The following is a 12,173-nucleotide window of genomic DNA, read 5'->3' as shown; positions in this document are numbered from 1 at the left end:
GACTCTGCATATAATATTCTATAAATAAATAAATAAATCCTGTATACAAGCATAGACGTTCATATATATACTTCCTCTGTAAGCTGTTTATGTAAGCAATGATGTATTAAAACAGGAAAAAATCGCTAAAAGAGGAGGAAAAAGACTAAATAGGTAAATTGATCTACTATCAGCTGCAAAGGTGAACCTTTCTCTCATTCTTCCATACCAAATTCTCTTTGCCAAGTATATCAACCAGCTAAATATGTAGCCCAGAGGAGATCATTTTCATCTTCAGGAGTTAACAAAAAATTCTCACGATCCTGGATTTCCTCAAGGTAAACCATGGTTTATGTAATGATTTGTACAACATGCTGAAACTTAAATCCATGGTTTTTTCAACTCTCAGCATTTCCAATATTTAGCATCACCTATTCTGCTGACTTAAGAGAAAGTTCAAATAAAGTAAGTCACTGAGTTTTGGAGAAGGCTTGTAGCACAGTGGTTAGAGTGCAGCACTGCAGGCTACTTCAGCTGACTGCTAGCTGCAGTTCGGCAGTTCAAATCTCACTGGTTCAAGGTTGACTCAGCCTTCCATCCTTCCGAGGTCGGTAAAATGAGGACCCAGATTGTTGGGGGCAATATGCTGACTCTGTAAACTGCTTAGAGAGGGCTGTAAAGCAGTATGAAGTGGTATATAAGTCTAAGTGCTATTGCTATTGCTATTATGGTACTCTAAATATAAGTCAGAGAAGCCTAAAAAACTTTGAGAGTAAAAATAATTTCATACACCTCACATTGTTAGACACTGTACAACACAACAAACCAAATTCAGACAAAGCATATTATGCCAAAGCAATTTTTCTTAGAGTGCACTACGATATTTTGATAGCTTAATAGGAAGTTGCCACTGGATTCAGCAATACCAAATCAATGCAATAAGGTAAAATAATAAGACTGTACCTTTAAAACCACCAGTTCATGAATGCCATCAAGCAGAGTTGTCCCATCTTCCTTCATTAATTTTACGTAGGCCATTGCAAAGTTCTTTTCTCCTTTGTCTTTAGCTGAATAACCCAGAATTTGGTATTAATAGTTTTTACCAACTTATTTAATTTTGCATGTTGAAACCAAGGAACAAAAGAGGTTACTTACACTCCAAAGATGACCGATGTCTAAACATAAAACGCAAATGAATTCTTTGCATATCCTCAATGGGTAAGGCTACCTATTTAAAGAAAGAGCATTTGAAATAAACGGCAACTTCTGTTAAATAATAACATCATTGCAAGAAGGATGGAGGAAAATCTTACAGTTTTGAAACAGGACTGTCAATATTTATCCATAGAAAAAGACCTGTTATTTTTATTAGTGAAAACTCTTGATTTTTCAAGGTTTGTATTTTATCATATATCTTAAGATTTTATTATTATTATTTTTTGTAGAAATCACTACTTATCTGAATATAGCTTGGAAGGATTTTTACATTTCATAATGAATTCATATCTTGGATATAATTAATGTAGTCTTAAATTTATCATCACAATTTGGACCTGATTTCCATTGTTAAGGAAGTCAGTCATTAAATGAGTTGGCCCAAGTTTACAACTATTTTTTTGCTGATTCATTAAATGACTCACAAAGTTGTTAAGTGAATCAGGCTTGTCCCACTGACTTTGCTTGTCGGCAGCTGGCTGGTAAAGACACAAATGGTGATCACATGATCCCGGGACACTGCAATCATCATAAAAACCTGCTACTTGCAATGCAACTGAACTTTGATCATGTGACTGCTAGGATACTGAAATAGTCTTAAGTGTGAGGATTAGTCATAAATCACTTTTTTCAGTGCCGTTGGAATTTTGCATAGTCACTAAATGAATGATCGCAAGTTGATAATTACCTGTGTTGCATTCATAATTATATATCTCTGTCTCAGATTTGCCACTGAAAATGACCATATAACTTATGAATTTTGCTTTGTTGATAAGTTCCAACACCACCTTCTAATATAAATATCACGTTTGCTGCTCTTTTTACCAGAGGATCACTGTTTGGGATGGGCTGAAAACTAGATCAGACTAGATCCATGATGGTGAACCTATGGCATATGTGCCCAAAGTGGCACGCAAAGCCATGTCTCCCAGCACACATGGCCTTGCCTGTTTGTCTTCTAGGTTTCTGGCGCGCATGTGTGCACAATGATCAACTGTCCTTTGTGCGCATGGCAGTGCCAAAAACCGGTGTGCACATGCGCGTCAGCCAGCTGATTGTCAGGTGCGCCTGCATGCTAGAACCTGGGAGTTCGGCTTTTCTGGAGCACGATCCCTTTGTGTGTGTGGCAGTGCTGAAAACTGGCCTGTGCATGCATGCTGGCCAGCTGATTGTCGGGCGTGCATGCACACTAGAAGCTGGAAGTTTGGCTTTTCCAGAGTACGGCCCTGATGAGTGCACAGACGACGTTTCCGCGCAACCTTTTCAGCACTCAGTGCCGAAAAGGTTCGCCATCACTGGACTAGATGATCCAAAAGCTATTTAAGGAGAATATAAATGTTTCACTATAAACTTAACTTAAATTTCTATTTATTTTTTTATTATTCATATTTCTATGCCACCCACTCTCCGAGGACTCTGGGTGGCTTTCACCAAAGACAGTATATTAAATAGCATATTGCCCCTTAACAATCTGGGTCCTCATTTTACCCACCTTGGAAGGATGGAAGGCTGAGTCAACCTTGAGCCGGTGAGATTTGATTCGGTGATCTGCTGAATTAGCAGTCAGCTGAAGTAGCTGCAGTACTGCACCCTAACCACTGTGCCACCTCAGCTCTGGTGGGATTATATGGGATCACTTACAAAATGATTCTTACTCTGGACCCAGAAGTCTTTGAACTCACAGGAAATGAATTGGCTTTACTCTTCTTGAAGATATTTTAATATGTTCTCTATAGTGTTCTATCATTAACAGAAACAGGTTTCCAATATGCTTTCTGAATAGCTTACAGCCATCTGGAGCTATTTGCATCACATGTTCCCTACAATTTGCTTAGTACCCATTATATATAAAACTACAATAATGTCCACTAATTTATTCACCTGTAATTAGGATATATATCAGTTCTGCATTTTAATAATTTCTTCAACTTTTTATATCATATTTATATTTTTATATTATATTATATTATATTATATTATATTATATTATATTATATTATATTATATTATATTATATTATATTGTACTGCCCTATTGAAATAAAACATATTTATGGCAAACTATATAATTATAATTATTGCTTTCATTTCCCTGTAGTCTGTCTTGTGGGATTCAAGGAAGTTAACTGAATAGTTGTAAACTAAAGTCATTTTAATGGATACCTAAACATTCTGAAGCTTGGATTTCTTAGCTCTGTTTCTCAGAGGTCATCATTTAGCAAAATCAGCAATATTAGTAGTTTGTCTTAAATTTTAAATAGAGAGATCTCTGCTCCTTGTCGTACCTTTAATGTCTCCATCCAACGGGGTTGTTTGACTTGATAGTAGACAACTGACTTGTATTCATTCGTAGGCTTGTCTCCGGCCCCTAAGCAAATCACATTCTGTCCAAAACAGAAAAATAAAAAGAGATGCTATTTCCTAGTTCTTATGATTGTATCATTTTCATCACAAATACATTTTCCCTTTCATATCTATTATAATCCTTGAGATTAGTTTCTTATTCCAAAAAGGGAGACATACATAATCTAAACATGTATGTCTATAGCATTATTATCCAACCATAACAACTTCTGGATGGCTGGACTTCAAAGTTCAATATTCTATTGCCAGCATGGCTATTGATGAAAATTCTAGGACTTAGTCCACATAACCTGGAAGTTGTCAAAGTTGGGAAATCTTGTCTAGAGAGTATACAACTGAAAAGGACAAGATTAACTAAAATTATTCAGGGTCTCAGAACCCATTCCAGATGAACTTTTATAAGACCACCTAATTGCCTTTGATTTTCTGGTTTACTTTTTATTTGTTAGTGGGTGGTTTTAACTCTGTTGTGAGTTTCCTAGTGTTTGATATGCTGTGTCAAGGTACATGGGGAAAGTTTTAAAAGGTGGCTAATTATTATTACTCCTCCCATTCCTCCCAAGCCATAGAATTGGGTGCTGAAGATCCCATAAGAGCTGGCCTACCGTGATCCTTGATAGAGGCATAATTAATTGTTTAAAACTGAAGCAATTCCTATGTGATATACATACTTGCACTTATTTGTTTGTTTTAGTAAGTACAGTACAGGTAGTCCACATGTTACGACCACAATTGAGCCCAAAACCTCTGTTGCTAAGTGAGACATTTGTTAAGTGAGTTTTGCCCCATTTAATGACCTTTCTTGTCACAGCTGTTAAGTGAATCACTGCAATTATTAAGTTAGTAACACGGTTAAGTGAATATAGCTTCCCCATTGCCCGTCAGCAGGTCACAAAAAGTGATCACATGACTCCAGGACACTACAGCCGTCATAAATATGAACCAGTTGACAAGCACCCAAATTTTGATCACGTGACCATGAGGATGCCACAAAGGTGGAAAAATTGGTTACAAGTCACTTTTGTCAGTGCCATTGTAACTCTGAACGGTCAGAAATTGTAAGTTGAGGCTTACCAGAGGTGGGATTCACTTACCTTCCCTACCGGTTCGCAAATGTGAGCATGTGCAGTGCTCACGCATTACGTTCAGGTAGGTGGGCGGAGTCTTCTACAGTCGCCACTACCAGTTCCTCCAAACCGAACAGAACCAGATGAATCCCAACTCTGAGGCTTACCTGTATTATACAACTATGTATGTCTGTGTGAGAAAAAAGTATTTCCTAAAAAAGAAAATACTAAAACACAATTGCCAACTATTCCAATGAGGGGGGGGGAATAGAAGGTAGTATAATAAAACTGGGTATTCCCCTACTGCCATCCCAACCAAAGAACCCATAGGAGGTAGAAAGAGAGACAGCTCCCAAAAATACACAAAGACAGGTGTGACAAGAATGGTGTGACAAGAATTGGGATTGGTAAAGAACATCAAACTAGATTCTCGTTCCTTCCAAAAGGTGCTTTTGAAAAGGAAGAAAACTGAATTGGTGCGCCAGATTTCCAATGAAGATGGCAAAATGCTAGCAGGCAATAAACACTAGATACAGTAGGATAACTCAGCTCCTATTTTGTCTCAGTCCTCTCTCTGAGAAAAATGCACATGTTCCACAAGAAATATTTAATGAAGTGGCCTGTGATATGCTGATTAACAAGCTAATTAGGTGTGAGCTGTATGGCATGACAATTAAGTGGAGACATTGTTGGCTTGAGAATCATACGCAGAGAGTACTCCCTAAGAGTTTCTCACCATCCTGGAGGGAAATACGGAGTGGAGTGCTCCATGGTTCAGTGCTGCTGCCTCTTGTGCTTCAGCATTTTAATTAATTAATTAAATAATGGCAAATGAGCTGACAGGGGGTGAGAGAGGTAAAACCAGAAGGCAGAAATAAACTGTCACAATAAGTTAGAGAAACGGACTGAAAATCACAAACTGGAATTTAACCAGGCAATTTCAGAATTAGAGAGAACAACAGAGTTGGAAGGGACCTTGGAGGTCTTCTAGTCCAACCCGCTGCTTAGCAAGAAACCCTACACCACTTCAGACAAATCATTGTCCAACATCTTCTTAAAAACTTCCAGTGTTGGAGCATTCACAACTTCTGGACGCAAGTTGTTCCACTGATTAATTGTTCTAACTGTCAGGAAACTTGTCCTTTGTTCTAAATTGCTTCTCTCCTTGATTAGTTTCCACCCATTGCTTCTTGTTCTGCCCTCAGGTGCTTTGGAGAATAGTTTGACTCCCTCTTCTTTGTGGCAACCCCTGAGATATTGGAACACTGCTATCATGTCTCCCCTAGTCCTTCTCTTCATCAAACTAGACATACCCAGTTCCTGCAACCGTTCTTCATATGTTTTAGCCTCCAGTCCCCTAATCATCTTTGTTGCTCTTCTCTGCACTCTTTATAGAGTCTCAATATCTTCAGTTAAAAGATAGGCATCAAGTACACAGCTACAAGTAGTCATCAACTTATAACAGTTCATTTGGTGACCATTCAAAGTTACAACAACTGAAAAAGTGACTTATTTTTCACACTTATGACCATTGCAGCATCCCCATGATCACATGATCAAAAGTCAGATGTTTTGGCAATTGATCCATGTTTATAATGGTTGTAGTGTCCTGGGGTCATGTGATCAGCTTTTGCAACTTTCTGCAAAATCGATGGGGAAGCCATTTTAACTTAACAACTGTATTACTAACTTAACTGCAGTGGTTCACTTAAGAATCATTGTAAGAAAGTTCGTAAAATGGGACAAAATTCATTTAACAAATGTTTCATTTAGCAACATAAATGTTGGGCTCAATTGTGGCCGTAACTCAAAAACTACCTGTATAAAATGGAGAATACCTGGCTAAGCAATAAAGCTTTGTGGTGGGGGGAATGGAGGAATGAGTTTTGAGTTCAAAATGAATATGAGTCTGCAGTGTAATGCAGCTGCAGTTTTAGGCTGCGTGAATAGGAGTACAGCTTCTAAAATAATAATCCCACTTCTGATCCGCCTGCTGACCTCTCCACCTCCTTGAATGTTGGATCTTGATCTAGATGTGACATTTTAGGAAGGGTGGAGAGCAGTGGGAACATGTTCAAAGAAGGACAATGAAGATGATTAGGCATTAGAAATTAAATCCTATGAAAAGAAATTGAAGCACCTGGGAATGTTTAGCTTGGAGAACAAAAGGTACTGGAGGGAGATTATAGCACTGTTCAAATACATGAAAGGATGATACATGGACAAGAGCCAGGAATTGTACTTTCTTGCCAGAGGACAGGACTCAGAATGATAGATTTAAGTTACAAGAAGGCAGATAGTGCTTTAATGTTACAAGGAAGTATTAAATCGACAATGGAAGAATTTAGTCAGAGATATGGGTTCCCCTTCATATGATGTATTTAAGCAAAGATTAGACAGTTGTCTGTTATGGTACTTCAGTTTGAATTTTTATATGGAACAGGTGGTGGAGGCTAGCCTAAATGATATTCCCAAACTCTGTGATTCTCTGATTTCTTTCTGTGCTCAGGAATTCTGAAAAGTTATTGTGACAGGCACAACTATTCGGAAATTTTAACTAGTGGCAGCTTCAGCACCAACACTGCAAATAAATAAATAAAATGCAAAGTTGAAGAAAAATGTCCAGGGAAAGCAAAGAATGAATAGCCTTTCACAAAAGTTGTCAATCCTGTTGAGTCCAATTTAGAGCAGGTAGAGGATTTCACAAATAGAAGAAAAAGAAGCCAAAGAACCTATTTCTCCTATTCCTGCTAAATAGTAAAGTGGGCCTACTTCTCTGTCTTGGAAGAATAACTAATCTATCATGGCAAAGAGAAGGGGGAAAAAACCACCTATATTTTCCCAAAATTCTCTCAAACCTGCTACCAGACTTAATCAATAGTAATGGAAATGGCCAGAATGGTATCAGCATTCATGGACATGCAAACAAGGAAGATATTAAGAGGTAAGAAAAATTAGGCATCATAATGTGTAAAGGTCTTGGCAGTTACAGAATTAACATCATATTCTTTCTTCCTCTTCTTTTAACAGTGCTTCAAAATGGGTTTGTGTTTGTTTGTGTGTGTGTGTGTGTGTGTGTGTGTGTGTGTGTGTACATATGTATGTTTGTATATGTGTCTGGATGGACATTCAGATAGACAGACAGAATTTCACCAACATATTATTTTTAGATATGATTTTTTTTAATGTTTTGGATTTGTATTATTTTAGTTTTTATGTACATCCCTTTCTCATGTCTTGTTGTTGACGATGGGCACATAAACATTCTAAATACATAAATAAACACATGCATACGGATTTGGGGAGGGAGGAATCTCCAGAATTGCTTTCAATTGGGCAGGATTTTTATATATGTTAATAACTTGTGGGGGTATCAATTAAACCTGGGTTCATCTTCTTTTAGGATAAATAAAACTCTGTGGTATTTCTTTTATATTTTTGTATCATGTAGCTATTCTTTTCTTCAAATGCCCTCTTAATTTCTTCCTTCCCATTTCAATCAATTCTATTCATTCCACAGGAAATTCCCTAGAAATTTAACAATGCAAGAAGGTAATTATTTTCAAACTTTCCTGTGAAAAGAATTGTTGGCTGATTATGTGTGTTATTTTTGCACCTCTTCTCACTTTACAATTTTCTGTTAAATTAAATTTTTTATCACATCAGAAGCATCTGTAACTGAACCAACACTGCACATCAAAAATACATGACGTAAGTTTGTATTAATTTGAAGGAAAAGCAAAGGAAGAAATAAATTGCATTTAATAAGTAAATTACCCTTGTCATCTTATTATACTTGAAACTAGGTGTGATCAACATGCAACATGCAGGCCAAATGCAGCCTTGGACACCTAATTTGTTATTTATATACATTAACTATATTATATATTTTGCATCTGTCCCAAGAAAATTCCTTCTCACTCAATGCAACTCAGGCAAGCCAAAAGTTGGCCATCCATATTTTAGAGTAAATATTGGAGTTGAGATTTTTGCCAGACCAATTCTTGAATACAGCTCATTTGCCTGGAATCCACACTGTATATGGGACATTAATATAACTGAGTGGATCCAGAGGTATTTCACGAGAAGAGTACTCCATTCCTCTGCTCACAATAGAATCCCTTACGCTCGAAATTTTGGGGTTAGACAACCTTGAACTACACCTCCTATGGTCTGACCTAGGCATAGTACACAAAATTGTCTGTTACAACGTCTTACCTGTCAATGACTATTTCAGTTTCTACCTCAACAATACCCGGGCAAACAATAGATACAAACTCAAAGTAAACCGCTCCAAACTCGATTGCAGAAAATACAACTTCAACAACAGAGTGGTCAATGCCTGGAATGCTCTACCTGACTCCGTTGTTACACCCTCTAACCCCCATAGCTTCAACCTTAAACTGTCTACCGTGGACCTCACCCCATTCCTAAGAGGTCTGTAAATGGGGTGTGCATAAGCGCACCAGCGTGCCTACTGTCCCTGTCCTACTGTCCCCATTTATTTGTACTCATTCCTTGCTCATGTCCATGTTTATACTTATACCTGTTATCTAGTACATGATCAACAAACTAAATAAAATAAAAATAAAACAAATGAGATACAGTCATGAATCTTCTTTGATTTTCAGAAGGAATCATTCAAGACAAATGTACATCATTGACATAGTATGTTTGATCTGTCGAAGTGGGCCTCAACGTTTTTATGTTTTAGGCATTTATTTTTTAATGCCTTATTTTATAATTCCATTGTGTTTTTATTCTTGTTCACTACCCAGAGTTTGTTTCGGTAGATAGGAAGCCATATAAATCTCTTCAATAAACATACAAATAAATAAGTAGGCATATTACAATGTTGCCTATGCTTTAATACTTTTAATATGCTCTTTAGTACGTGTTACTTAAGCAAAAACAAGAATTTTACAATGTATTTATACATTTCAATCTTCAGACATCACAAAAAAGGTAACCCAGTAAGTAAAAGGACAAAAGATTATACAGTACAGCTCTATTCTTCAACATTTTCCATCACTTTTCCTCTCATGGAAACTGTTGTCTGACACAGTCACTTTAGTCTGCATGTCACCAGTGTGAAAAAAAGGAAAGCATGAGCTTTCTTTCATTAACGTGTAGGGTGGATTAAGGTTAGAGTTACTACACTTTGACAAAGTTTTCAACAATACACCCTCTCAAAGCTGCTTTGTAAAGGTTCCTTTTAAATTCGATAGTCATGTGATTATTATAGCGATGTGCCAGCATGGTCTCCTCCAATTTAGGTCCTGCTAATATTCTCTTTATTAACATTTACCTCCCTCCACTTAGTAGACATAGACATCTGTGGGACCTTCTTGACAACTATATTACAAATGCTTTATATTTAGACACAGATGCTGCAGTAGTAATTGCCTCAGTTGGCGGTAATGATACCATTTTACAGACTCATTTTAATTCGCTCCCCCCCCCCCCAAGAGAGAATATATTATTCCCATGTTAAGCAAATTAAAATGTAGTAACAAAGCAGCCTTTTTCATTGGCCCAGTTAGTTTGGAGATAATTTGGACTTGTCATTCTTAGATTTTATTTTTAATACTTTCCCTTACCTTGGTAACAAAATAAAACAAAACAGATAGTCCTTGACTTACAACAGTTCATTTAGTGACCGTTCAAAGTTACAATAGCACTGAAAAAAGTGACCATTTTTCACAGTTTCAACCTTCAACATCCCCATGATCATGTGACCAAAATTCAGACTTGACAACTGGTTCATACTTATGGCCATTGCTGTGTCCCAACATCATGTGGTCACCTTCTGCAACCTTTTGACAAACAAAGTCAATGGAGAAGCTACAGACACTTAACAACCAAGTTACTAACTTATCAACTGCAGTGATTCACTCTGGCAAGAGAGTTTGTAAAATGGGGCAAAAGTCACTTAACAAATGTGTCATTTAACAACAGAAAGTTTGGGCTCAATTGTGGTCATAAGCTGAGGACTACCTGTAATTAATTTCCCAATATTCCAACAAGCTTTTTGGTAAGTGTTTTATTAACAAAGAAAAATCTGATTTTTGCTACTTTTTAATTGCCAGGTTGGATTTCCATTTCTTGCACCTGTGGCTATATATGGAAATTGAATAAGCTCACACGCTCATAAAAAAATGTCCAGATTGAAGCATGGAACGAATGCTATGAAATGGACCAAAAAAACAAACACTAAGCATTTTAAAGGAGTGCTTGCTGAATCTGACTAACTAGCATTTTGCCTTGATCTTGCCTGAACTGTAGTTCAGCAGTTCAAATCTCACCAGACTCAAGGTTGACTCAGCCTTCCATCCTTCCAAGGTGGGTAAAATGAGGAGCCAGATTGTTAGGGGCAATATGCTGCCTCTGTAAACTGCTTAGAGAGGCTGTAAAAGAACTATGAAGTCGTATATAAGTCTAAGTGGTACTGCTAAGTTCAATTACTATCTTCCATTATCAAACAAACATCTCAAGTTTAAAAATTTATCTTTTTTTCTTCTCAGTTCACACTTGGCATACCTTGGTGATATATACCTCATATTTCTTATATGCCGTACAGCACACTAAACCATAAATTAGGCTGTAGGAATTATAATGCTGGGTTATACTAAAAACAAATCTACTATGCTATGACTTCTCACAATGATTAGATTCTGTGAATCCAGTCTTTGTTTCATGAGTTGGATAAGAGAAGTTGCAAATATTAGCTTAGAAATACACATTTCCGCAAACAGAACTTCTGGACCAAAGCAACTAGTTTCAGACTCAGAAACTCTAAAGAGGAAAATGCCACTAGCCTTTAACCATGTTTTTTAAAATATACATTAAGAGCAGAGCAGCACTTACAGGTATCACTTTTCCATCTTCATCACAGACACACATGTTGACTTCTACATTTCTCTGAGTAGTTTTATTAAATTTATCTAAATCTCCACATAGCAAGGTAATATAGATGTCATTTCTTACATCGCCTGTGAAAGAAACACAAAAAGTTAGAAGTAAGCTGCTATAGTGACAAGGCACATTAAAAGCTATTTCTTCCATTCCCTGGCTTATACTAGAACATTCAAGAGGAAAATGAAGTTAATCTTAATGCTGACTTCATTGTCTCTTCAGGGAAAGGATGATTGTAGCTCTATCATCAATGGATAATCCTCATTCTGCAGTGACACCTTCTGGTGAACTTTGGTCAAATCAGCTAGCTGAGAAAGTGGCAAGGATAACCCAGAATTCAAAGAATTGTGCCATGGAGGCTATGCAGTGAATAAAGAGGGTAGGGTGGGAAGACAAAAAACTGGGAAGGGCAAATTTCACTTGAAAACAAGCATCTTTCATCTTCACCTAAAAACACATGCAGATGAAAAGCAAACAAACTCTACTCTCTTCTTTTAAGATGAGGATTTTGCTTGGTTGGTCTTAAAGCTATGGAAAATGCATCTTTTTCACCAGATTTTGAATGGTCAGTAATGTTAACTTCTTTGTTTTTTAAGCTATTATATGTCAAATAAGAATATAAAAACATAAATAG

At 37.0% G+C, this 12,173-nt stretch overlaps 1 protein-coding gene across 1 annotated transcript in view; it reads right to left on the bottom strand.

The window, feature by feature from the left end:
- The window catches only part of DOCK2 (dedicator of cytokinesis 2), a 306,359-nt gene that overhangs the window by 256,830 nt on the left and 37,356 nt on the right, over positions 1 to 12,173 (bottom strand). The window contains exons 14-17 of the mRNA XM_034406030.3: positions 11,492 to 11,616; positions 3,479 to 3,577; positions 1,135 to 1,207; positions 943 to 1,046 (exon numbers count right to left, since the gene is read on the bottom strand). Of these exons, the coding sequence (XP_034261921.2) occupies positions 943 to 1,046; positions 1,135 to 1,207; positions 3,479 to 3,577; positions 11,492 to 11,616 (401 nt within the window). The remainder of the gene's footprint in view (positions 1 to 942; positions 1,047 to 1,134; positions 1,208 to 3,478; positions 3,578 to 11,491; positions 11,617 to 12,173) is intronic.

This window comes from Pantherophis guttatus, chromosome 2, assembly GCF_059756535.1.
Source record: "Pantherophis guttatus breed Tessera chromosome 2, ASM5975653v1, whole genome shotgun sequence".
In the NCBI taxonomy this organism is placed as follows: Eukaryota; Metazoa; Chordata; class Lepidosauria; order Squamata; family Colubridae; genus Pantherophis; species Pantherophis guttatus.
The sequence above is the reverse complement of the archived record's forward strand: the minus strand, read 5'-3'. Positions and strand labels throughout refer to the sequence as shown.